The following is a 21692-nucleotide window of genomic DNA, read 5'->3' as shown; positions in this document are numbered from 1 at the left end:
CTGAGCCAATCAGAGGCAGCCCTCACTCACCCATTCATGAATTCATGAATGGGTGTGAGTGAGGAATGCCTCTGATTGGTCAGGCTGTGACCATTCAGAGGCATCTTATTCAGCAGACGGGGATTTTAAATCCCCGGCTGCTGAATACTACTCACAGCTGTTCAGAGCAGTTCAGGAGAACTGCAGTCTGCCGTGCTGAACTCCGTCTGCCGGGACCAGGTAAGTATATATATATATTTTTTTATTTTTACACATTTCTGGATGAATTGCAGGGAAGGGCTTATATATTTAACCCCTTCCCGACAATTCATCCCGCGATCGCCGGCAGCCCATTGCTTTCAATGGAGTCGGCTGTATTGCCGGCTCCATTGAATTCAATGGGCTAACATCGTTCTGCCGGGACCAGGTAAGTATATATATATTTTTCATTTTTACACATTTCTAGATGAATTGCAGGGAAGGGCTTATATATCTAAGCCCTTCCCGACAATTCATCCCGCGTACGCAGGCAGCCCATTGCTTTCAATAGAGCCGGCTGTATTGCCGGCTCCATTGAATTCAATGGGCTAACATCGTTCTTCTCTGCCACAGCTGTTACAGCTGTGGCAGAGGAGAACGATCTTTACGCTGACAGTGGGGGGGGGGGGGGTCTCACTCTTGCCGCTATTGTGGCTTAATAGTGGGACCTGGGAACTTGAGATGCAGCCCAAAATGTAGCTCCTCGCCTGCCCTATTCGTTTCTGTGTCGTTTCCATCACTTTCTTGTGTTTTGCAGATTTTCACAAATGAAAAACTTAGCGAGCATCGGCGATATACAAAAATGCTCGAGTCACCCATTGACTTCAATGGGGTTCGTTACTCGAAACGAACTCTCGAGCATCACTGAAAGTTCGACTCGAGTAACGAGCACCCGAGCATTTTGGTGCTCGCTCATCTCTATTTTTAACCCTTCATGGTATGTGGCAGGGGGATTTAACCCCATATGTATGTGCTTTTGTATAGACTGCAGGAAAAAGGAATTACGTAAGTAAATTCTATCTTTTACCTTTCTGTTGGTAGATGATTAAGGGGGTATAGAATAAAAGATGAGAAAACTATTCATTTATTGTAAAACACAGAGAATGGTGAGCTAAGTATAAAATATTCTACCTGTCTAATTTTTCCAGGAACTCACCGCAGGATTCACTACATGATAGCCAAGGGTGGCAGTGAAGCCCTTCTTCAAACCCTGGTAAATTTGGCAAGATCAGATTCCCTCGACTACAGTCTCATAGTACCCCTCCTCCGTCTGATGGTCAAGGTAGGGCAGAGAGGTACAGTATCTGTAGGATTCTTACATTATTATACCTCTGGATACTTCTGACATTAAATTAAATCAAATCAAATCTATATGAGGCATAATGTCAGGTGGGCAAAAGTACGTTGAAAAAAAGACATGAAAATGCAAATAGTTAAATGGGACATGAGACAAGATGGTGTAATATTTGGGAAGAGTGAGAGAGAACAGCAAATGCCTTGTCTTCTTCTACCCAGGCACATCACTATATGTACTGTTGTTGCTGGACCTGGTACTGAAGCTCACTTCCATTTACTTGAATGGCAATGTATGAGAAGTGTGCCCCCCACGTTTAAATTTTGGTGTCAAGAAGACAAAAGTAGGCAGAACCAAGGCTAGTGGTTAAAAAACAGAGATGTTAGCTTTATGTGATAAAAAAAAATCAAGTTTATGTAATACATACTTCTGTTCTATTTTAGATGAAAAGTTTGGAGAAAAGGCACAGATACTGGAAGCTACTGATGTCACCCTCAGTTTAATAAGAAGAAATCTGACAAAGTCTGACAATGTTACCCCCTGCCTCTACGCTATTCAATTATATGCTTCCAATGGTATGTATGCAAGAAAGGCAAAGCTTTAATAAAAGCCCCAAAATAGCAAAATCAACATGTGACCTGTAGGTAGAGACATCTTTAATTAAGATGATATTGTATAAAAAATGACAAATTTCATAAATTGTATCTTTAGGAGACTGAGAAAGCATATAGTGCTGCTATCAGTCATCCCAATAATGTATTTTGTTATATGAGATAATGCATCATGGAAATTATTACTATGCTGATAAGTATTACCACTCTGGCTCTCATTACTTTGATAATAAGCACAAACTAGAAATGCTGTATCACAGATACTGTAACATAAACCAATGTAATGATAAGAGAATATTATATTATTCACTGGCAGTGAATTGTTTGCTAATTGGAGCTATATCTAGAAACCAATATACAATTTCAATCAAAATTATTCAACCTCTTTTGCAAGTTAGTTTATTTTCCAAATTTATAACATTTTAGCTGTTTGCAAAAAAAAAAATCAAGAATAAGCAAGAACAATGTAAATAGCTCAACACAAGTAATGTAACAAGCGGTTTCTCTAAATTTAACACAAACTGCCACTTTTCATGACTCCTGTTGTCTCAGAATCATTCAACCGGCTGAATAGATTTTCTCATAAGAGCACACATTTGCAAATCAAATATTTTCTCAATCACGCCTGATGCAACTAATTAAGGGCTTCATTAGTTGCATCAGGTATGCTTGAGATAAAACACATCAAATACCTGGACTGGTTAGGGCTTTGATGACTGAGACATTTGATTGCATGTTAGAAACATGGCTAAGGGTTACATTACAAAGGATGACTAAAGCTTCTGTGCTTTCACACAGGAGCAAGAGTAATAGGTGGAGTGTGCCAGAAATATTTTCTGGCAACTCACCTGTATTCCCTGTTAACAGGAAGTTGTTCAAAGATGAATAACTGCCTGTTTATACTGAAACTTAGTCATTAGTCACTTGGTGACCTGACTAATGAGTGATTTCTTGCTCAGCACCCTGTCAGGTCCCATGTTTACATGGGATAACTATTGCTTAAGATTGCTTTTTTGAGCAATTTGTTGGTCAATAGTTGTTTCATGTAAAGAAAACCTAAGTCAAGGGAGTGGTCCAAAAAGTTAAGAGCACAGGCACTGCATGTTCCTAGGCATACAGTTGAAGCATGGTCCACAAGTTCAAAGTCAAGGTAACACTGACTACTCTACCTGGATGTGGCAGAAAAAAGAAGCTTTCCCCAGCTGCCACCAGATTCCTGAGAAGGCAGGTAGCCAGAAACCCTCGAGTGATTGCAAAAGTCCTGCAGCAATATTTGGTGACAGCAAGAGCTGAGATATTCAGTTGCATAGTAAATCACTTACTAAATGCTGAAAGTCTTCATGTTTGAAATCCAAGACATTCCTCGATACTGACCCATTAGTACAAAAAAGTACTTTTTTTCTGAGAAGCCAAACTGGAACTTTTCTGGCCTATGAATCAGCGGTATGTCTGGAGGGGGAAGAATGAAGCATACAATGAAAAGAACACCCTGCCTGCAGTGTAGTATGGTGGTGGCTCGGTGATACTCTGGGGCTGCTTTGCTTCCTCTGGCACTGGAAATCTGCAGCGTGTGGAGGGCAAGATGGATTCAATCATGTATCAGGAAATCCTAGCAGATTACATCATGACTTCAGTGTGGAATCTGAAGATTGGATATCATTGAACCCTCCAATAGGACAACGATCCCAATCATACCTCAAAGTCCACCAAGGATTGGTCTCAGAACTAGTCTTGGAAAATGCTGAAGTGGCTATCATAGTCACCCGACTTGTACCCCATAGAAAATATTCGGTGAAATTTGAAGAAGGCGGTTACAGCATGCAAACCCAAGAATATTAGTGAACTGGAGGTCATTGCCCATGAGAAATAGGCTAAGATTCCCTAGGAATGCTGTCAGTAGCTGATCTCGGGCTATGCATCATATATGCAACCAATCATGATAGTAAAAGGACCTCTACTAGGTACTAAAGATGCTTACATGCTTATTAGAGATGAGCGAACGTACTCGTCCGAGCTTGATATTCGTGCGAATATTAGGGTGTTCGGGATGCTCGTTACTCGTAACGAGCACCACGCGGTGTTCCGGTTACTTTCAGTTTCCTCTCTGAGACGTTAGCACGCTTTTCTGGCCAATTGAAAGACAGGGAAGGCATTACAACTTCCCCCTGTGACGTTCAAGCCCTATACCACCCCCCTGCTGTGAGTGGCTGGGGCGATCAGATGTCACCCGAGTATAAAAATCGGCCCCTCCCGCGGCTCGCCACACATGCCTTGTGACTTAGCTGAGGGAAAGTGCTGCTGCTGGTGCTGCTGTAGGGAGAGCGTTAGGAGTCAGTGTAGGCTTCAAGAACCCCAACGGCCCTTCTCAGGGCCACATCTACTAGTGTGCAGTACTGTGTTAGCACAGTATTTTTTTTTTTTTTTTCCAAAATTGGATCTGCAGAGCATTGCGCCCTGCAATAGGGACAGAAGTGGAGGTTAGGCAGGGAGAGTGTTAGGAGTTAGTGTAGGCTTCAAGAACCCCAACGGTCCTTTCTAGGGCCACTTCTATCCGTGTGCAGTACTGTCCAGGCTGCTGTTAGCAGTGTTGCATTTTTTTTTTTTTCTCAAAACCGGCTGTGCAGAGCATTGCACCCGGCATTAATACTACAGGGATAGAATTGTGTAGGCAGGGCCAGAAGACATACATTATTCATTGAATACACGCAGTGGGGTCTTCCCTTTGCTTAAAAGGAAAAAAATTATATTTGGCCAGCCTGTGTCAGTCCTAAGGTCTCCGTGTACGTGTGTGCTGCGTGTACAACGTACAAAAATCAGATGCAACCAGCTACGCTTTACTGCAGGCTTGCGCCATTGTCTTTCCTGACTGGCAAATACCTGCTCTGCTAGAGTTAATAACTCTGCTACACTATACTTGTGTGACACTTTTTGAGGGCCACACCACAGATATTAAACTTCTTGTTCATTGAATATACGCAGTGGGTGCTTCCCTAAGCTAAAAAGGAAAAGAAATTATATTTGGCCTGCCTGTGTCAGTCCTAAGGTCTGCGTGTACGTGTGTGCTGCGTGTACAACGTACAAAAATCAGACGCAACCAGCTACGCTTTACTGCAGCCTAGCGCCATTGTCTTTCCTGACTGGCAAATACCTGCTCTGCTAGAGTTAATAACTCTGCTACACTATACTTGTGTGACACTTTTTGAGGGCCACACCACAGATATTAAACTTCTTGTTCATTGAATATACGCAGTGGGGTCTTCCCTAAGCTAAAAAGGAAAAGAAATTATATTTGGCCTGCCTGTGTCAGTCCTAAGGTCTCTGTGTACGTGTGTGCTGCGTGTACAACGTACAAAAATCAGACGCAACCAGCTACGCTTTACTGCAGCCTAGCGCCATTGTCTTTCCTGACTGGCAAATACCTGCTCTGCTAGAGTTAATAACTCTGCTACACTATACTTGTGTGACACTTTTTGAGGGCCACACCACAGATATTAAACTTCTTGTTTTTCATTGAATACACGCAGTGGGGTCTTCCCTTTGCAAAAAAGCGAAAACATATTTGGCCTGCAGGCTTGCGCCAATTTATTTCCAGCCTGGGAAATCAAATCACTGGTAATACAGCATGCTAAGGGGTAGGGGTAAGCCTAGAGGACGTGGACGTGGCCGAGGACGCGGAGGGCCAAGTGAGGGTGTGGGCACAGGCCGAGCTCCTGATCCAGGTGTGTCGCAGCCGACTGCTGCGCGATTAGGAGAGAGGCACGTTTCTGGCGTCCCCACATTCATCGCCCAATTAATGGGTCCACGCGGGAGACCTTTATTAGAAAATGAGCAGTGTGAGCAGGTCCTGTCCTGGATGGCAGAAAGTGCTTCGAGCAAGCTATCATCCACCCACAGTTCTGCGCCGTCCAGTGCTGCAAATCCGAATCCTCTGTCTGCTGCTCCTCCTTCCTCCCAGCCTCCTCACTCCACTACAATGACACCTGCTCAGGAGCGGGAACACTCCCAGGAACTGTTCTCGGGCCCCTGCTTAGATTGGGCAGCAGCGGTTCCTCTCCCACCAGAGGAGTTTATCGTCACTGATGCCCAACCATTTGAAAGTTCCCGGGGTCCGGGGGAAGAGGCTGGGGACTTCCGCCAACTGTCTCAAGAACTTTCTGTGGGTGAGGAGGACGATGACGATGAGACACAGTTGTCTTGCAGTGAGGTAGTAGTAAGGGCAGTAAGTCCAAGGGAGCAGCGCACAGAGGATTCGGAGGAAGAGCAGCAGGACGATGAGGTGACTGACCCCACCTGGTGTGCAACGCCTACTCAGGACAGGTCTTCAGAGGGGGAGGCAAGGGCATCAGCAGGGCAGGTTGCAAGAGGCAGTGCGGTGGCCAGGGGTAGAGGCAGGGCCAGACCGAATAATCCACCAAGTGTTTCCCAAAGCGCCCCCTCGCGCCATGCCACCCTGCAGAGGCCGAGGTGCTCTAAGGTCTGGCAGTTTTTCACAGAGACGCCTGACGACCGACGAACAGTGGTGTGCAACCTTTGTCGCGCCAAGATCAGCCGGGGAGCCACCACCAACAGCCTCACCACCACCAGCATGTGCAGACATATGATGGCCAAGCACCCCACAAGGTGGGACGAAGGCCGTTCACCGCCTCCGGTTTGCACCGCTGCCTCTCCCCCTGTGCCCCAACCTGCCACTGAGATCCAACCTCCCTCTCAGGACACAGGCACAACCGTCTCATGGCCTGCACCCACAGCCTCACCTCCGCTGTCCTCGGCCCCATCCACCAATGTCTCGCACCGCACAGTCCAGCCGTCGCTAGCGCAAGTGTTGGAGCGCAAGCGCAAGTACGCTGCCACGCACCCGCACGCTCAATCGTTAACCGTCCACATAGCCAAATTTATCAGCCTTGAGATGCTGCCGTATAGGGTTGTGGAAACGGAGTCCTTCAAAGCTATGATGGCGGCGGCGGCCCCGCGCTACTCAGTTCCCAGTCGCCACTACTTTTCCCGATGTGCCGTCCCAGCCCTGCACGACCACGTCTCCCGCAACATTGTACGCGCCCTCACCAATGCGGTTAGTGGCAAGGTCCACTTAACTACGGACACGTGGACAAGCACAGGCGGGCAGGGCCACTACATCTCCCTGACGGCACATTGGGTGAATTTAGTGGAGGCTGGGACAGAGTCAGAGCCTGGGACCGCTCACGTCCTACCCACCCCCAGAATTGCGGGCCCCAGCTCGGTGGTGGTATCTGCGGCGGTGTATGCTTCTTCCACTAAAGCACCCTCCTCCTCCTCCTCCTCCTTAACCTCTGTCTCGCAATCTAGATGTGTCAGCAGCAGCAGGACGTCGCCAGCAGTCGGTGTCGCGCGGCGTGGCAGCACAGCGGTCGGCAAGCGTCAGCAGGCCGTGCTGAAACTACTCAGCTTAAGAGATAGGAGGCACACGGCCCACGAACTGCTGCAGGGTCTGACAGAGCAGACGGACCGCTGGCTTGCGCCGCTGAGCCTCCAACCGGGCATGGTCGTGTGTGACAACGGGCGTAACCTGGTGGCGGCTCTGTAGCTCGGCAGCCTCACGCACGTGCCATGCCTGGCCCACGTCTTTAATTTGGTGGTTCAGCGCTTTCTGAAAAGCTACCCACGCTTGTCAGACCTGCTCGTAAAGGTGCGCCGGCTCTGCGCACATTTCCGCAAGTCCCACACGGACGCTGCCACCCTGCGCACCCTGCAACATCGCTTTAATCTGCCAGTGCACCGACTGCTGTGCGACGTGCCCACACGGTGGAACTCTACGCTCCACATGTTGGCTAGGCTCTATGAGCAGCGTAGAGCTATAGTGGAATACCAACTCCAACATGGGCGGCGCAGTGGGAGTCAGCCTCCTCAATTCTTTTCAGAAGAATGGGCCTGTTTGGCAGACATCTGCCAGGTCCTTCGAAACTTTGATCAGTCTACCCAGGTGGTGAGCGGCGATGCTGCAATCATTAGCATCACCATTCCTCTGCTATGCATCTTGAGAAGTTCCCTGCAAACCATAAAGGCAGCCGCTTTGCGCTCGGAAACAGAGCCGGGGGAAGACAGTATGTCGCTGGATAGTCAGAGCACCCTCCTGTCTATATCTCAGCGCGTTCAGGAGGAGGAGGAGGAGGATGAGGAGGAGGGGGAAGAGACAGCTTGGCCCACTGCTGACGGTACCCATGCTGGTTGCCTGTCATCATTTCAGCGTGTATGGCCTGAGGAGGAGGAGGAGGAGGAGGATCCTGAAAGTGATCTTCCTAGTGCGGACAGCCATGTGTTGCGTACAGGTACCCTGGCACACATGGCTGACTTCATGTTAGGATGCCTTTCTCGTGACCCTCGCATTCAACGCATTCTGGCCACTACGGATTACTGGGTGTACACACTGCTCGACCCACGCTATAAGGAGAACCTTCCCAGTCTCATTCCCGAAGAGGAAAGGGGTTCGAGAGTGTTGCTATACCACAGGACCCTGGCGGACAAGCTGATGGTAAAATTCCCATCCGACAGCGCTAGTGGCAGAAGGCGCAGTTCCGAGGGCCATGTAGCAGGGGAGGTGCGTAGATCGAGCAGCATGTACAGCCCAGACAGTGCAACAGTCTTTAAGGGCCTGGCCAGCTTTATGGCTTCCCAGCAAGACTGTGTCACTGCTCCCCAGTCAAGGCTGAGTCGGCGGGAGCACTATAAAAGGATGGTGAGGGAGTACGTAGCCGATCGCACGACCATCCTCGGTGACGCCTCTGCCCCCTACAACTACTGGGTGTCGAAGCTGGACACGTGGCCTGAACTAGCGCTGTATGCCCTGGAGGTGCTTGCTTGTCCTGCGGCTAGCGTCTTGTCGGAGAGGGTGTTTAGTGCGGCTGGGGGAATCATCACAGATAAGCGTACCCGCCTGTCAACCGACAGTGCCGACAGGCTAACACTCATCAAGATGAACAAAGCCTGGATTTCCCCAGACTTCTCTTCTCCACCAGCGGACAGCAGCGATACGTAAGCAACACGTAGGCTGCACCCGCGGATGGAAGCTACGTTCTCTCTCACCATCCAAAACGGGGATATTTCTGCTTCATCAATCTGTGTCTAATATTCCTCCTCCTCCTCCTCCTCCTCCTGCTCCTCCTCCTGAAACCTCACGTAATCACGCTGAACGGGCAATTTTTCTTAGGGCCACAAGGCTCACTCATAATTTTTCTAAACAATTTTTAGATGTTTCAATGCTCTGAAAAGCGTTGGAACTTTAACTTGAACCAATTTTTCGTTAAACTGGGCTGCCTCCAGGCCTAGTTACCACTTAAGCCACATTAACCAAAGCGATTAATGGGTTTCACCTGCCCTCTTGGTTGGCCATGGCCAATTTTTTTCAGGTACATTAGTACTGTTGATACAGCAATTTTTGTGGGCCCTCGCCTACAGTGTAATCAAATAAATTTTTAGCCCACCTGCATTAAGCACGACATTACTACCTCAGCTGTGTTGGGCAATGCAATGGGATATTTCTATGTACCGCCGGTGGCTTCCTGGCACCCACCCATGCTGTAGGTGCACACGGAGTTTTTACTACATCTGTACACTTGAAAAGAACCCCAGTCTGACTGGGGCATGCAGTGTGGGCCGAAGCCCACCTGCATTAAAGGGGTTGTCTCGCGAAAGCAAGTGGGTCTATACACTTCTGTATGGCCATATTAATGCACTTTGTAATATACATCGTGCATTAAATATGAGCCATACAGAAGTTATTCACTTACCTGCTCCGTTGCTGGCGTCCCCGTTGCCATGGTTCCGTCTAACTTCGGTGTCTTCTTGCTTTTTTAGACGCGCTTGCGCAGATGCATCTTCTCCCTTCGGCTGGTCTTGGAAGCATCGGCGTTTTGGCTCCGCCACCTTGTACGCATCATCGCGTAGCTCCGCCCCCATCACGTGCCGATTCCAGCCAATCGGGAGGCTGGAACCGGCACACGTCATGGGGCGGAGCTACGCGATGATGCGTACAAGGGGGCGGAGCCAAAACGCCGATGCTTCCAAGACCAGCCGAAGGGAGAAGATGCATCTGCGCAAGCGCGTCTAAAAAAGCAAGAAGACACCGAAGTTAGACGGAACCATGGCAACGGGGACGCCAGCAACGGAGCAGGTAAGTGAATAACTTCTGTATGGCTCATATTTAATGCACGATGTATATTACAAAGTGCATTAATATGGCCATACAGAAGTGTATAACCCCACTTGCTGCCGCGAGACAACCCCTTTAAGCACGACATTACTACCTCAGCTGTGTTGGGCAATGCAATGGGATATTTCTATGTACCGCCGGTGGGTTCCAGGGAGCCACCCATGCTGTAGGTGCACACGGAGTTTTTACTACATCTGTACACTTGAAAAGAACCCCAGTCTGACTGGGGCATGCAGTGTGGGCCGAAGCCCACCTGCATTAAGCACGACATTACTACCTCAGCTGTGTTGGGCAATGCAATGGGATATTTCTATGTACCGCCGGTGGCTTCCTGGCACCCACCCCTGCTGTGGGTCCACAGGGAATTATAAATGCATCTGTGTCCACTTGTAAAGAACCCCAGTCTGACTGGGGCATGCAGTGTGGGCCGAAGCCCACCTGCATTAAGCACGACATTACTACCTCAGCTGTGTTGGGCAATGCAATGGGATATTTCTATGTACCGCCGGTGGCTTCCTGGCACCCACCCCTGCTGTGGGTCCACAGGGAATTATAAATGCATCTGTTTCCACTTGTAAAGAACCCCAGTCTGACTGGGGCATGCAGTGTGGGCCGAAGCCCACCTGCATTAAGCACGACATTACTACCTCAGCTGTGTTGGGCAATGCAATGGGATATTTCTATGTACCGCCGGTGGCTTCCTGGCACCCACCCCTGCTGTGGGTCCACAGGGAATTATAAATGCATCTGTTTCCACTTGTAAAGAACCCCAGTCAGACTGGGGCATGCAGTGTGGGCCGAAGCCCACCTGCATTAAGCACGACATTACTACCTCAGCTGTGTTGGGCACTGCAATGGGATATTTTTATGTACCGCCGGTGGGTTCCAGGAAGCCACCCATGCTGTCGGTCGACAGGGACTTCACAATAGGGAGTTGTACCTGCCTGTGTCTATGAATTAAAAAGCACGGTCTGACTGGGGCATGCAGAGACACCTTGACAGAATGAATAGTGTGTGGCACATAGGTTCCCCATTGCTATGCCCACGTGTGCAGCTCCTGATGGCGGTGGCACAGGATTCTATTTCTCATTGCTTCTGTACAGCATTGTGGGCTATCGCCCCGCCACTTTTAAAGAGGGTCGCTGCCTAGCCGTGCCAACCTCTGCAGTGTGTGCCTGCGGTTCCTCCTCATGGCAGACGCACTTCTAAATAGACATGAGGGTGGTGAGGCATTAGGGCAGCTGAAGGCTGCGCAGGGACACTTTGGTGTGCGCTGTGGGGGGGAGGGGGGGCGGTTGGGCAGCATGTAACCCAGGAGAAGTGGCAGTGGAGTGTCATGCAGGCAGTGATTGTGCTTTGTTGGAGGTAGTGTGGTGCTTAGCTAAGGTATGCCATGCTAATGAGGGCTTTTCAGAAGTAAAAGTTTTTGGGAGGATGGGGGCCCCACTCTTGCCGCTATTGTGGCTTAATAGTGGGACCTGTGAACTTGAGATGCAGCCCAACATGTAGCCCCTCGCCTGCCCTATCCGTTGCTGTGTCGTTCCCATCACTTTCTTGAATTGCCCAGATTTTCACACAAGGAAACCTTAGCGAGCATCGGCGAAATACAAAAATGCTCGGGTCGCCCATTGACTTCAATGGGGTTCGTTACTCGAAACGAACCCTCGAGCATCGCGAAAAGTTCGTCCCGAATAACGAGCACCCGAGCATTCTGGTGCTCGCTCATCTCTAATGCTTATATATGTGAATATGTATCAAAACTGAATTTTAATAGAAGTGGAATTCCATTTGTCTACTCATATACATTCATAGACTTTGTCTACAGGTTTTTCCATGTGTATCTCTATATGGTCTCTTGTAAGTAAACAAACAATGCCTTCTGCAGTCTGAAAAAAGCGGGCTATCTGTAGCGGGAGACAAATTGCATAATGAAATATACTCCACTATGAGCACCTCATGTCCACAGCTATGTAGAACTTTTAGAAATGCAATAACTGACTGTTTTAAGAGCCTGGACACATTTATCTACAGTAGTACTAAGATCCTATGTATAATATTAAACTTTATTAATTATGTCAATATTTGTACTAACGTTATATAACTGTGCATATCATAAAGTGGCATCAGAAAAGTGCTGAGTGATCGAAAGTACCAAATGCCATGTGTGCAGTCAGATGAAGGAATACTTAGAGAATGACCAATGATATTTGTCAGCTGCTTGTACCGCATTGCCTGGCGTATGAAGATGGCTTAAGGCATATGTATGTCACTAAATAAAGGCCCAATTTTCCTAATTGTTTTATTTGCTTTCGTTGAAACAAGTTCCTACTTCATTTCCAAATGATACAATCAGCAAAATAGTTTGGCAGACACCTGACAGGTTGGATATGTTGATGTGGTATTGGTGTCTTTCTCTTAATACACTGTGACATTTTGGGAGCATCGAAGAAGGACTCTGAAATCCTTCCAAGAGGAACTATAAAAATATCTCATAAGTCTAGAAAGAAAGAAGAGATACCAGAAAATGCTCAGCCTGTGGACTGCAGTTCTTAGTTGGCAGTTTGTTATTTCACAGTGATGAGGAATGGCTAAAACCAAGTTGCTGCTAAATTATATAAGAAATGTGAAGATGCATGCATGCATAACTATAAATATTCTGGTAATTTAAGACACTTCATTTCTTTTAGGAACATTTCATTACGGTAAAGTGTTCCTCACTCAAAGTAAGATAAAAAAATATCACCCATGTACTGTACCATAAGACATAACTTACCTAAAGTCTCGCCTGTTAGGTTTCTAGTCCCATAGCTCTAAAAGGGTGTGCTATACATAAAGGTGAGGGGGTGCTATAACAAAGTAAGGACCTATCTCCTGGGACAGTTTACATCAACAAGCTCCCTACATATCTAAGACACGAAGGCTGATGCTTGTTTGCAAACCCTTTATCCATGAGAAATCAATTGGAGAAATGTCAGACATCCAATAGGCATGGCTGGACAGACATCTGCCTGGGATGATTTAGTGAATCCTGCACTGAGCAGGAGGTTGGACCCAATGACCATGGAGGTCCCTTCCAACTCTGCTATTCTATGATTCTATGTCTGGGACTGAATACCTGTGCCACACATCACAACGAGGGCTGTTTCTGTAAAATGTCATGGATATTTCAAACCGTATGCAACGGTTTTATAACAAATCTGTCATATGTGAACATACTGTATTCTGACACAGATCAATGCAGTCCTGTACCTCTGCATGCAAGTGTCATGGTCCTCCATGCTACTGTCACAGTGCTTCATGCCAATGCCATAGTCTTCTATGCCAATGGCACAATGCTCCATGCCAATGCCATAGTCCTCCATGCTAGTGTCACAGTGCTCCATGCTAATGCCTTAGTCTTCCATGCCAGTGTCATAGTGCTCTATGCCAATGCTATAGTCCTCCATGCCAGAGTCGTAGTGCTCGATGCCAATGCCATAGTCTTCCATGCCAGTGCTCCATGCCAATGCCATAGTCTTCCATGCCCGTGTCATAGTGCTCCATGCAAATGCCATAGTCTTCCATGCCAGTGTCACAGTGCTCCACGCCAAAGCCATAGTCTTCCATGCCAGTGTCATAGTACTCCATACTAACGCCATAGTCTTCCATGCCAGTATCAATGAGGAATGAATATGAAAGCAGGCTGAACTAAGGAGTACCTATAGCACTGCTTAGGCTCTGTATCATCTTAATGGGCTATCACTATGGTTCTTATACCTTTTGTCTATTTGTTACTGCCTTTCTACCATCACTGTCCAACATACTTTAGGACTAAGGCCCCTTCATACAGGCGTATTTGTTTTTGTGCACACATCTTAGCACTATGTATTTGTGCTATGCACAAGGAGTTCTTTGCGTTCACTTCGGAGTGTTTTACTATACTTTTTGCTCACGTAGGGCGTGTTCATTTGCAAAACGCAGACAAACACACCTCGATTTAAATGACTATTTAGCCTTATGAGTTCCAGATGTGTTCTTTCTTTCATGGAATCATGCATCAATGCGCGCATTTGCACAGCTCCCATAGACCTCTATGGTGACTTTTGATGCAAAAATGTGTAGAAAGATAGAGCAGGTCTGATTTTTTTTCGCGAGTACGTGTGCAAAATCAAGAAATGAGAATAAAACCATTGAAATTAAGGGGTTCTATTCTCTGTGTACTGTGCACGTAAATTTTATGCATACACAAAAGCATGCAAATACACCTGTGTGAAGATGCCCTAAAACTGTCCAGCAGATAAGGCTCATTCACACTTCCATTTGAAATTACTGATCAAATACAGATGAACAATACGGATTGCTTCTTTTAATGATTTATTCTGTTTCTGTTCCATATCCTCTTCTGTGTTGTCTGTTTTTCCTCCACAGTTGTTCTCTTTTTGTTAAAAGGTTTAGCTATTTTTTTTGCTATATTTGTAATGCTCCAGAAATATGAATGCATGTGTGAGCTATGAATACACAGAACATGTGCTTCTAAACTCAACCATTGACCTCTATGGGCTAAAAATGATACCAACGTGATCCATTAGAACATACAGTGTACTAAAAAAAAAGCCATATGTGTAAAAAAAAAATCGTGAAAAAATCCATTGAAATGTATTTGCATTGTTTTTAGAATTGACAAAGGTAGATTATGGATCCGTAATATGCAACTATGAATAAACTCTAAAACAATGCTAAAAGAATCAATGATACTTATTACTACCATACTAAAATTAGATGGAATGTATTTAAATGCAATTTTTGGTTATATTACATAATTAATATATTATTCGTGCATGTTATGGAGGAACAAAAGTGTTTGATTTTTGTGAACCGATTTGTAATCTGTGTGCATATCCGTGCGGCAGTTGTATGCGTTCAGTGTATTATACTCCTGGTATGTCGTCTGTTTTTCTAGTGCACAACAAAAAAACTTGAAGGAGGTCCAACTTTTTTTTGGAGCATCGCTTAGCAACAATTTCTGAAAAACAGTTCTTTAGGTTTAGTGTTAAATCTAAATATACCCTTAAAAAGGGAGTTGACTGCTAGTTCTCAGCAGCCAGGAGAGGAGGGGGTAGATTACAATGGTGGAGAGGGGGGAATGAGGATTTATGTAAGGGAAGGTAAGGGGCGGGAAACACAGAAGGAAGGGAAGAAAAAAAAAATACTCAAAGAATAAAAAGCAAGCCCCTATACTTTGTTGGAGAAGGGGTGAAGGGCATGGGAGCAAAGGGTTAAGGCCCTCGTAGTAGAACCTGGGGTGGGGAATCTACAGAGCTTATTGACCATAAAGATTCTTATATTCCTCCGAGTTTTGGAACTCCAACCAATAATGCCACGTTTTAGCGAACTTTTCCCAAGTGTCTTTGAAAGAAGCTGTAAGGTCTGCCATCTCCATGGTCTCACTAATCAGTTGGAACTAGAGATGAGCGAGCATACTCGTCCGAGCTTGATGCTCGTTCGAGTATTAGGGTGCTCGAGATGCTCGTTACTCGAGACGAGCACTACGCGGTACTCGTCTCGCTTAAACGAGCACTGACCATTGAATTCAATGGAGCCGGCAATACAGCCGGCTCCATTGAAAGCAATGGGCTGCCGGCGATCGCGGGATGAATTGTCGGGAAGGGCTTAAAAATATAAGCCCTTACCTGAAAATCATCCTAAAATGTGTAAAAAAAATATATATATATACTTACCTTGTCCCGGCAGAACGATGTTAGCCCATTGAATTCAATGGAGCCAGCAATACAGCCGGCTCCATTGAAAGCAATGGGCTGCCGGCGATCGCGGGATGAATTGTCGGGAAGGGCTTAAATATATAAGCCTTTCCCTGCAATTCATCCAGAAATGTGTAAAAATAAAAAATATATATATACTCACCTTGTCCCGGCAGACGGAGTTCAGCGCGGCCGGCCTGCAGTGGGTGTGAAGGGGGTGTGAGTCAGACATGCCCCTGATTGGCTCAGCGCTGAGCCAATCAGAGGCAGATCTCACTCACACCCATTCATGAATTCATGAATGGGTGAGTGAGTGTTGCCTGTGATTGGCTCAGCGCAGCTCTCAGCTGAATGACAGCAGTTCAGCACCACAGTGCAGGGGACAGCAGGAGAAGACGCGGCTGTGCCCCGGCAGCTGAAGGGAGGTGAGTATCTATTTTTTTTTGTTTTTTAAATCACTTTTAATTCATTTCCAGGGAATGGCTTATATGTAAAGCCCTTCCCTGAAAAAGAATTCAGGTGTGCCAGCGGACCATTGTCTTCAATGGAGTCGCCGGCAGCAGCAGCGGCTCCATTGAAGAGAATGCCTGCATTTTTATTCTTTTTTTACACTAAAATCTTTCTTTTTCAGGTAAGGGCTTATATATTTAAGCCCTTCCCGACAATTCATCCCGCGATCGCCGGCAGCCCATTGCTTTCAGTGGAACCTGCTGTATTGCCGGCTCCATTGAATTCAATGGGCTAACATCGTTCTTCTCTGCCACAGCTGTTACAGCTGTGGCAGAGGAGAACGATCGTTATGCTGACAGTGTGGGGGGGGGGGCTCACTCTTGCCACTATTGTGGCTTAATAGTTAGACCTCGGAGCCCGAAATGTAGCCCTGCATGTTGCTCCTCGCCTGCCCTATCCATTTCTGTGTTTTTTACATGACTTTGGTGATTTGCTAAGATTTTCACAAATGAAAACCTTAGCGGAGCACCAGTCATATACAAAAATGCTCGAGTCGCCCATTGACTTCAATGGGGTTCGTTACTCGAAACGAACTCTCGAGCATCACTGAAAGTTCGACTCGAGTAACGAGCACCCGAGCATTTTGGTGCTTGCTCATCTCTAGTTGGAACCACATTGAAATAGGAGGGGATGTTTGTCTCCCCCCACAGAGCGCCTGGGGGGAGTACAAAATTCGTAAATTTGGAGGTAATACGCCACACCTCAAACCAGAAACCTGCCAACAACAGGCATTCCCAAAATATGTGTAATAAGGTCCCCTGGCTTGTGCCGCATCTCCAACAAAGTGGGGAGACCTCTGATATCATTCTATGTAATCGGGAAGGCACCCTGTACCAACGAGAGAGGATTTTGAATCCCGTTTCCTTACTTAAAATGGAGGATTTCAGTGTACAGTTGTATACTTTAGATAACTGTTCAGGTGTAAGCAATATTGACAAATCTTTTTCCCAGGCAAGGACAAATGACTGTGGAGGGGCACCATGTGTTTTTACCCTAAGTGAAATATTTCATTCATGTGTATGAGGCTGGATTCAGACGAACATATATCGGCTGGGTTTTCATGCCCAGCCGATATATGTCGTCTCTCTCTGCAGGGGGGAGAGCCTGGAAGAGCCAGGAGCAGTGCTCTGAGCTCCCACCCCCTCTCTGCCTCCTCTCCGCCCCTCTGCACTATTTGCAATGGGGAGAGGCTGGATGGGGCAGGGCTAATTCGTGCAACTTAGCCCCACCCCCATCCCGCCTCCTTTCATTGCAAATAGTGCAGAGGGGCGGAGAGGCAGAGAGGGGGCAGGAGCTCAGTTCCTGCTCCTGGCTCTTTCATCCTCCCCCCCCCCCTGCAGATGAGGGCACCGTATATCGGCTCGGCGTGAAAACCGAGCCGATATACAGTCATCTGAATCCCCCCTGATACTGAGCTGTTATTGCATTCAGGATTCATCAGTCCTATATGTAAAGTAATTATAAGTAACTTTGCCAAAAAGATAAGACAAGATCTGAAACCAGCAAGTAGATTAAGATGACTAAGCTGTACCAATAATTTACATTTCTAATTCTGCTTCCTTAAGCAAGAATATGTACGATGTACAATAAACACCTTTGTGTTGCTGGAGTACGCTTTGTACAGCTGCAAGAAGATGCTAAAAGTCTGCAATTAAATAATGAACACTTCGACAAAGAAACTGCATCATAACAATTGTTGGTGCCTGTCACATTATTCAAATTGTTACCAAGTGTTTTCTTCTTTATGCAAACTTCTTACACACCATCCTGGGGAATAATGCTTCCTGCATATCCATATCCTCCAGCTTATAAAGGCACAAATAATAGCTGCATACAATATCCTTCTCCATTATATTCATCCCTGTACATATGCTTCCATACAAGTAAATAGGTGTTTTTTTTAATTGCTATATTGAAATGCACCCCTGTGAATGAGACAGCTTTCAGCTGGGGCAGCATCATTAGTCAGCTTACACCTTCCCTCTGCATGTCCTTGAAAGTCTGATCTTCTGTGATCACATCTGACATTTCCCAATGATGGCTGTAGCAGATGTGAGTCTGTAGAAAGGTGCTGGACAGATCAAAACTGTCCTCTCCAGGCTTTGATGTATTCAAAATAGTCATGACGACTCGTGCCCCGTTGTTTTTCCTGTAATTAATGAATAGCGCTCTGGTTTCTAGCGCATCTCAATGTATTATTAGAAATGTTAACATTTTTTTAAAGTAACTCTACAGTTTCTAGAAAAAATTCTGTCCCAGGACGGGAGGGTTGAGGGGGGCATATTATTTGCAAATCTTCTCTGATATGCCAATTCCTACTCCTATTTTTGGTCATCCAAAATGGCTGACACAATTTTCTAACTACCTAATGCGTACTGTGCATTGCTGTTTGATTGGTCAGTACTGATCACATGAGCAGGCCTGGAAATCACAGAGCAGGTATGGTGCATTGGTAATCTTATAGGATGTGAAAGCTTCCCTTTAAGTATATATACACAAGCAAAATGGTAACATAATATATTAGTTTGAAAAAAAACATATGTCCATCTAGTTCAGCCCATCACCCCCTCCAATGTTGATCCAGAGGAAGGCCAGGAAACCCAATGAGGTAGAAGCCAATTTTCCTAATTTAAGGGAAACAAATTCCGTCCTAACTCCAAATCTGGCAATCAGAATAATTCCTGGATCAACAACCCTTCGAAAGTTATTAATGATTATAACATGTAATATTGTAATACTCAAGAAAGGCATCCAGACCTCTCTTGAACTTTTTTATCGAAATCCCCATCACCATGTCCTCTGGCAGTGAGTTCCATAGTCTTACTGCTTTTACATTAAAGAACCCCTTCTATGTCTGTGTAGGAACCTTCTTTCCTCTAGACTGTTACAGTCACAGTCGTGGGTATCAACAGATCACAGAAGAGATCTCTGTATTGTCCCCTGAGCTATCCATACATAGTTATTAGGTTGCCCCTCTTTTTTCTAAAGTGAATAACCCATTTTTGATAACCTCTTTGGGTATTGTAGTCTGCCCACTCCATTTATTACTTTAATTGCCCACTTTTGTACCCGCTCAAGCTTTTTGAGTAACTCTGCCCAAAACTGTCCACAATATTCCATATGTGGTCTAACCAGTGACTTGTAAAGAGGAAAAACAATGTTCCCCTAGACCTCTTTTGTTGCACCATATGATCCTACTTGACTTGGCAGCAGCTGCCTGACACTGGTTGCACCGGTTGAGTTTCCAGTTAACTAAAATCCCCAAGTCCTTTTCCATGTCAGCTTCACCCATTGGTTTCCTATTTAACATGTAATGATGACACATATTTCCCTGTCCATGTGCATAACCTTACATTCATCAATGTCAAACCTCATTAGTCACTTTTCTGCCCAAGCACCCGACTTATCCAGATCCATTTGCAACCACAAGTAAATAAGACTATTTTGTAGTTCCTTGCACAGTGAGCAGATGGGAACAATGCTGTGCAAGAAATGTGTAAAGCACAGGCAGCACTTACCGCATGCTGTGGCCCGTTCATCCTAAGGTAGGTGTCCTGACAATCGAACTGTCACTATTCAAGAAAAGATTACATATCTTTGAATCCCTTTAGAAAATCTCAAAAAAACCACAAGACCCCCTGCTGGCCCACCTCTGACTTTCTCTATTACTTATCATATAATCTCCAATCCTGCATGTGGTCTTGATGCAATTATCCTCTCCCCGACAGAGAGAGTGTAACTGCTGGTGGCATGTATGATTATGTACTACCGGTGTTACTCAGCGAGTCACACTGCTGGATCTCCTTGCTGTTGTCAATCTGCATCCACTCTTACCAAGCATCAGCCCAAACATAGTTGAGCCAATGCTTAGCAAACAGCAGCTGGGAAATTATGGTTTTATTGGAATTTCAATTTCATCAGTTTTGCAAAGAAAGAGAACATTAGCGCAACAGTAGAAGCAATTGTAATGTAAGAATATAGAAGGATGAATTCCTAGCACTGCTATGCTTCATTTTTCATAGACAAGGGCTTTAAATTATCTTAATCAAGTGATTGGAATTTTCTTTGTAAGTTACATTCGGGTCAGGCATTGCTAGGAACAATTCACCTGCTCTTTTCTAGGAAGAGAACATTCTCATAGAACAGCCTGTCCCCTCATAATCCAGCAAACTAGAAAAAAAGTGATGTTTATAAGTCAAATGCGAGTAGACAAGCACACTCGAGATGCATCTGTGATAAATGTCTTTTCAAAACAAGCTTACCGCACATATAAATCCTATCCTCTTTTGATTAGTGTTCAAAAATTTTTACTGTTAGGAAAAAAAAAGAGATTTATAGACATTCCTCGTTCACTGATATGTGTTACCTTAGGGAATGGAATGTACCTTTTGTCAGATGTAGCAACTTTCTAGACAAAGGTCAGACTTTGTAAATATCAGCAGATTTTGATACTATGTATTTATTTCTTATATTTTGCAGTTTCGGTTGCAGAGATGTTGGGTATAAATGGTGCCATGGAGCTGCTTTTTAAAATCATCACCCCGTACACCAGAAGGCACACGCACTCAGTCAAGTATGTATCTTAATTTGATTAAAGTGATTATCTAGGATGGTTTTAATGAAGTTTATTCAAAATAGCACAAGAGCCAATTTATAACAAACTTTATCAGGGTAGTATCAGAACATTGCGCTTCTAATGATGTGTTTCTTGTTATGTGTTTGCTGGTGTTTTTTCCTGTTTTTTTTTGGGGGGGGGAGGGCGGGGGGACATGCGGCGGCCATGGGTTGCAAAAATAAAAAGTTATGACTCTTGAAATGAGACAATGAAAAGACAAAAAAGGCTTTGTCATTAAAAGGGTTGTCCTAGATAATTAAAAAATAAAAAAGTTCAGAAAAAAAGCTTATATTCACCTCTCCAGGTTCCCCACATCTGCCAAGATGGTCCTCTGTGCTTCTGCAGGCTGTAAGCGATGTGTAGTACCCCAGAGTTGGGTACTATTGCACTTCTGTGGTTCAACAAAGGTTAAATTCATGTTAGTTTTCATGGATTGTAAAGTTGGTGTTTTACGGTTATAATGATGTGATTTCGTACCTCACTGCGTGTTATTTAATTGGCAATGTTTTCCAGTCCCTTATAAGTACAGGTCACCTAGCAACAGCTGGGGGAGTGGTTAGCCAGGCTTAGCAAAGACTAGAGGGCCTGTGATAGGTAGATCGCAATTATAGGCTGGGTTGGAGCGACAGTATAAAAGAGAGGAGTGGGCGGAGCTAGGTCAGTCTTTCCAGTCTTAACATTTTAGCCAGTTCAGAGGAGACTGAAGGAGATCAGGGAGTAGGAG

The 21692-nt window shown here is 45.6% G+C and overlaps 1 protein-coding gene across 1 annotated transcript in view; it reads left to right on the top strand.

Annotated features, from left to right (window-relative positions):
* The window catches only part of AGBL1 (AGBL carboxypeptidase 1), a 602072-nt gene that overhangs the window by 7048 nt on the left and 573332 nt on the right, over positions 1-21692 (top strand). Inside the window, exons 4-6 of the mRNA XM_066589394.1 lie at positions 1167-1313; positions 1756-1887; positions 20833-20926. Coding sequence (XP_066445491.1) covers positions 1167-1313; positions 1756-1887; positions 20833-20926 — 373 coding nt within the window. The remainder of the gene's footprint in view (positions 1-1166; positions 1314-1755; positions 1888-20832; positions 20927-21692) is intronic.

The sequence above is a fragment of the Eleutherodactylus coqui genome, chromosome 2 (genome assembly GCF_035609145.1).
Source record: "Eleutherodactylus coqui strain aEleCoq1 chromosome 2, aEleCoq1.hap1, whole genome shotgun sequence".
NCBI lineage: Eukaryota > Metazoa > Chordata > Amphibia > Anura > Eleutherodactylidae > Eleutherodactylus > Eleutherodactylus coqui.
This window is presented reverse-complemented; position numbering and strand designations above follow the sequence as displayed.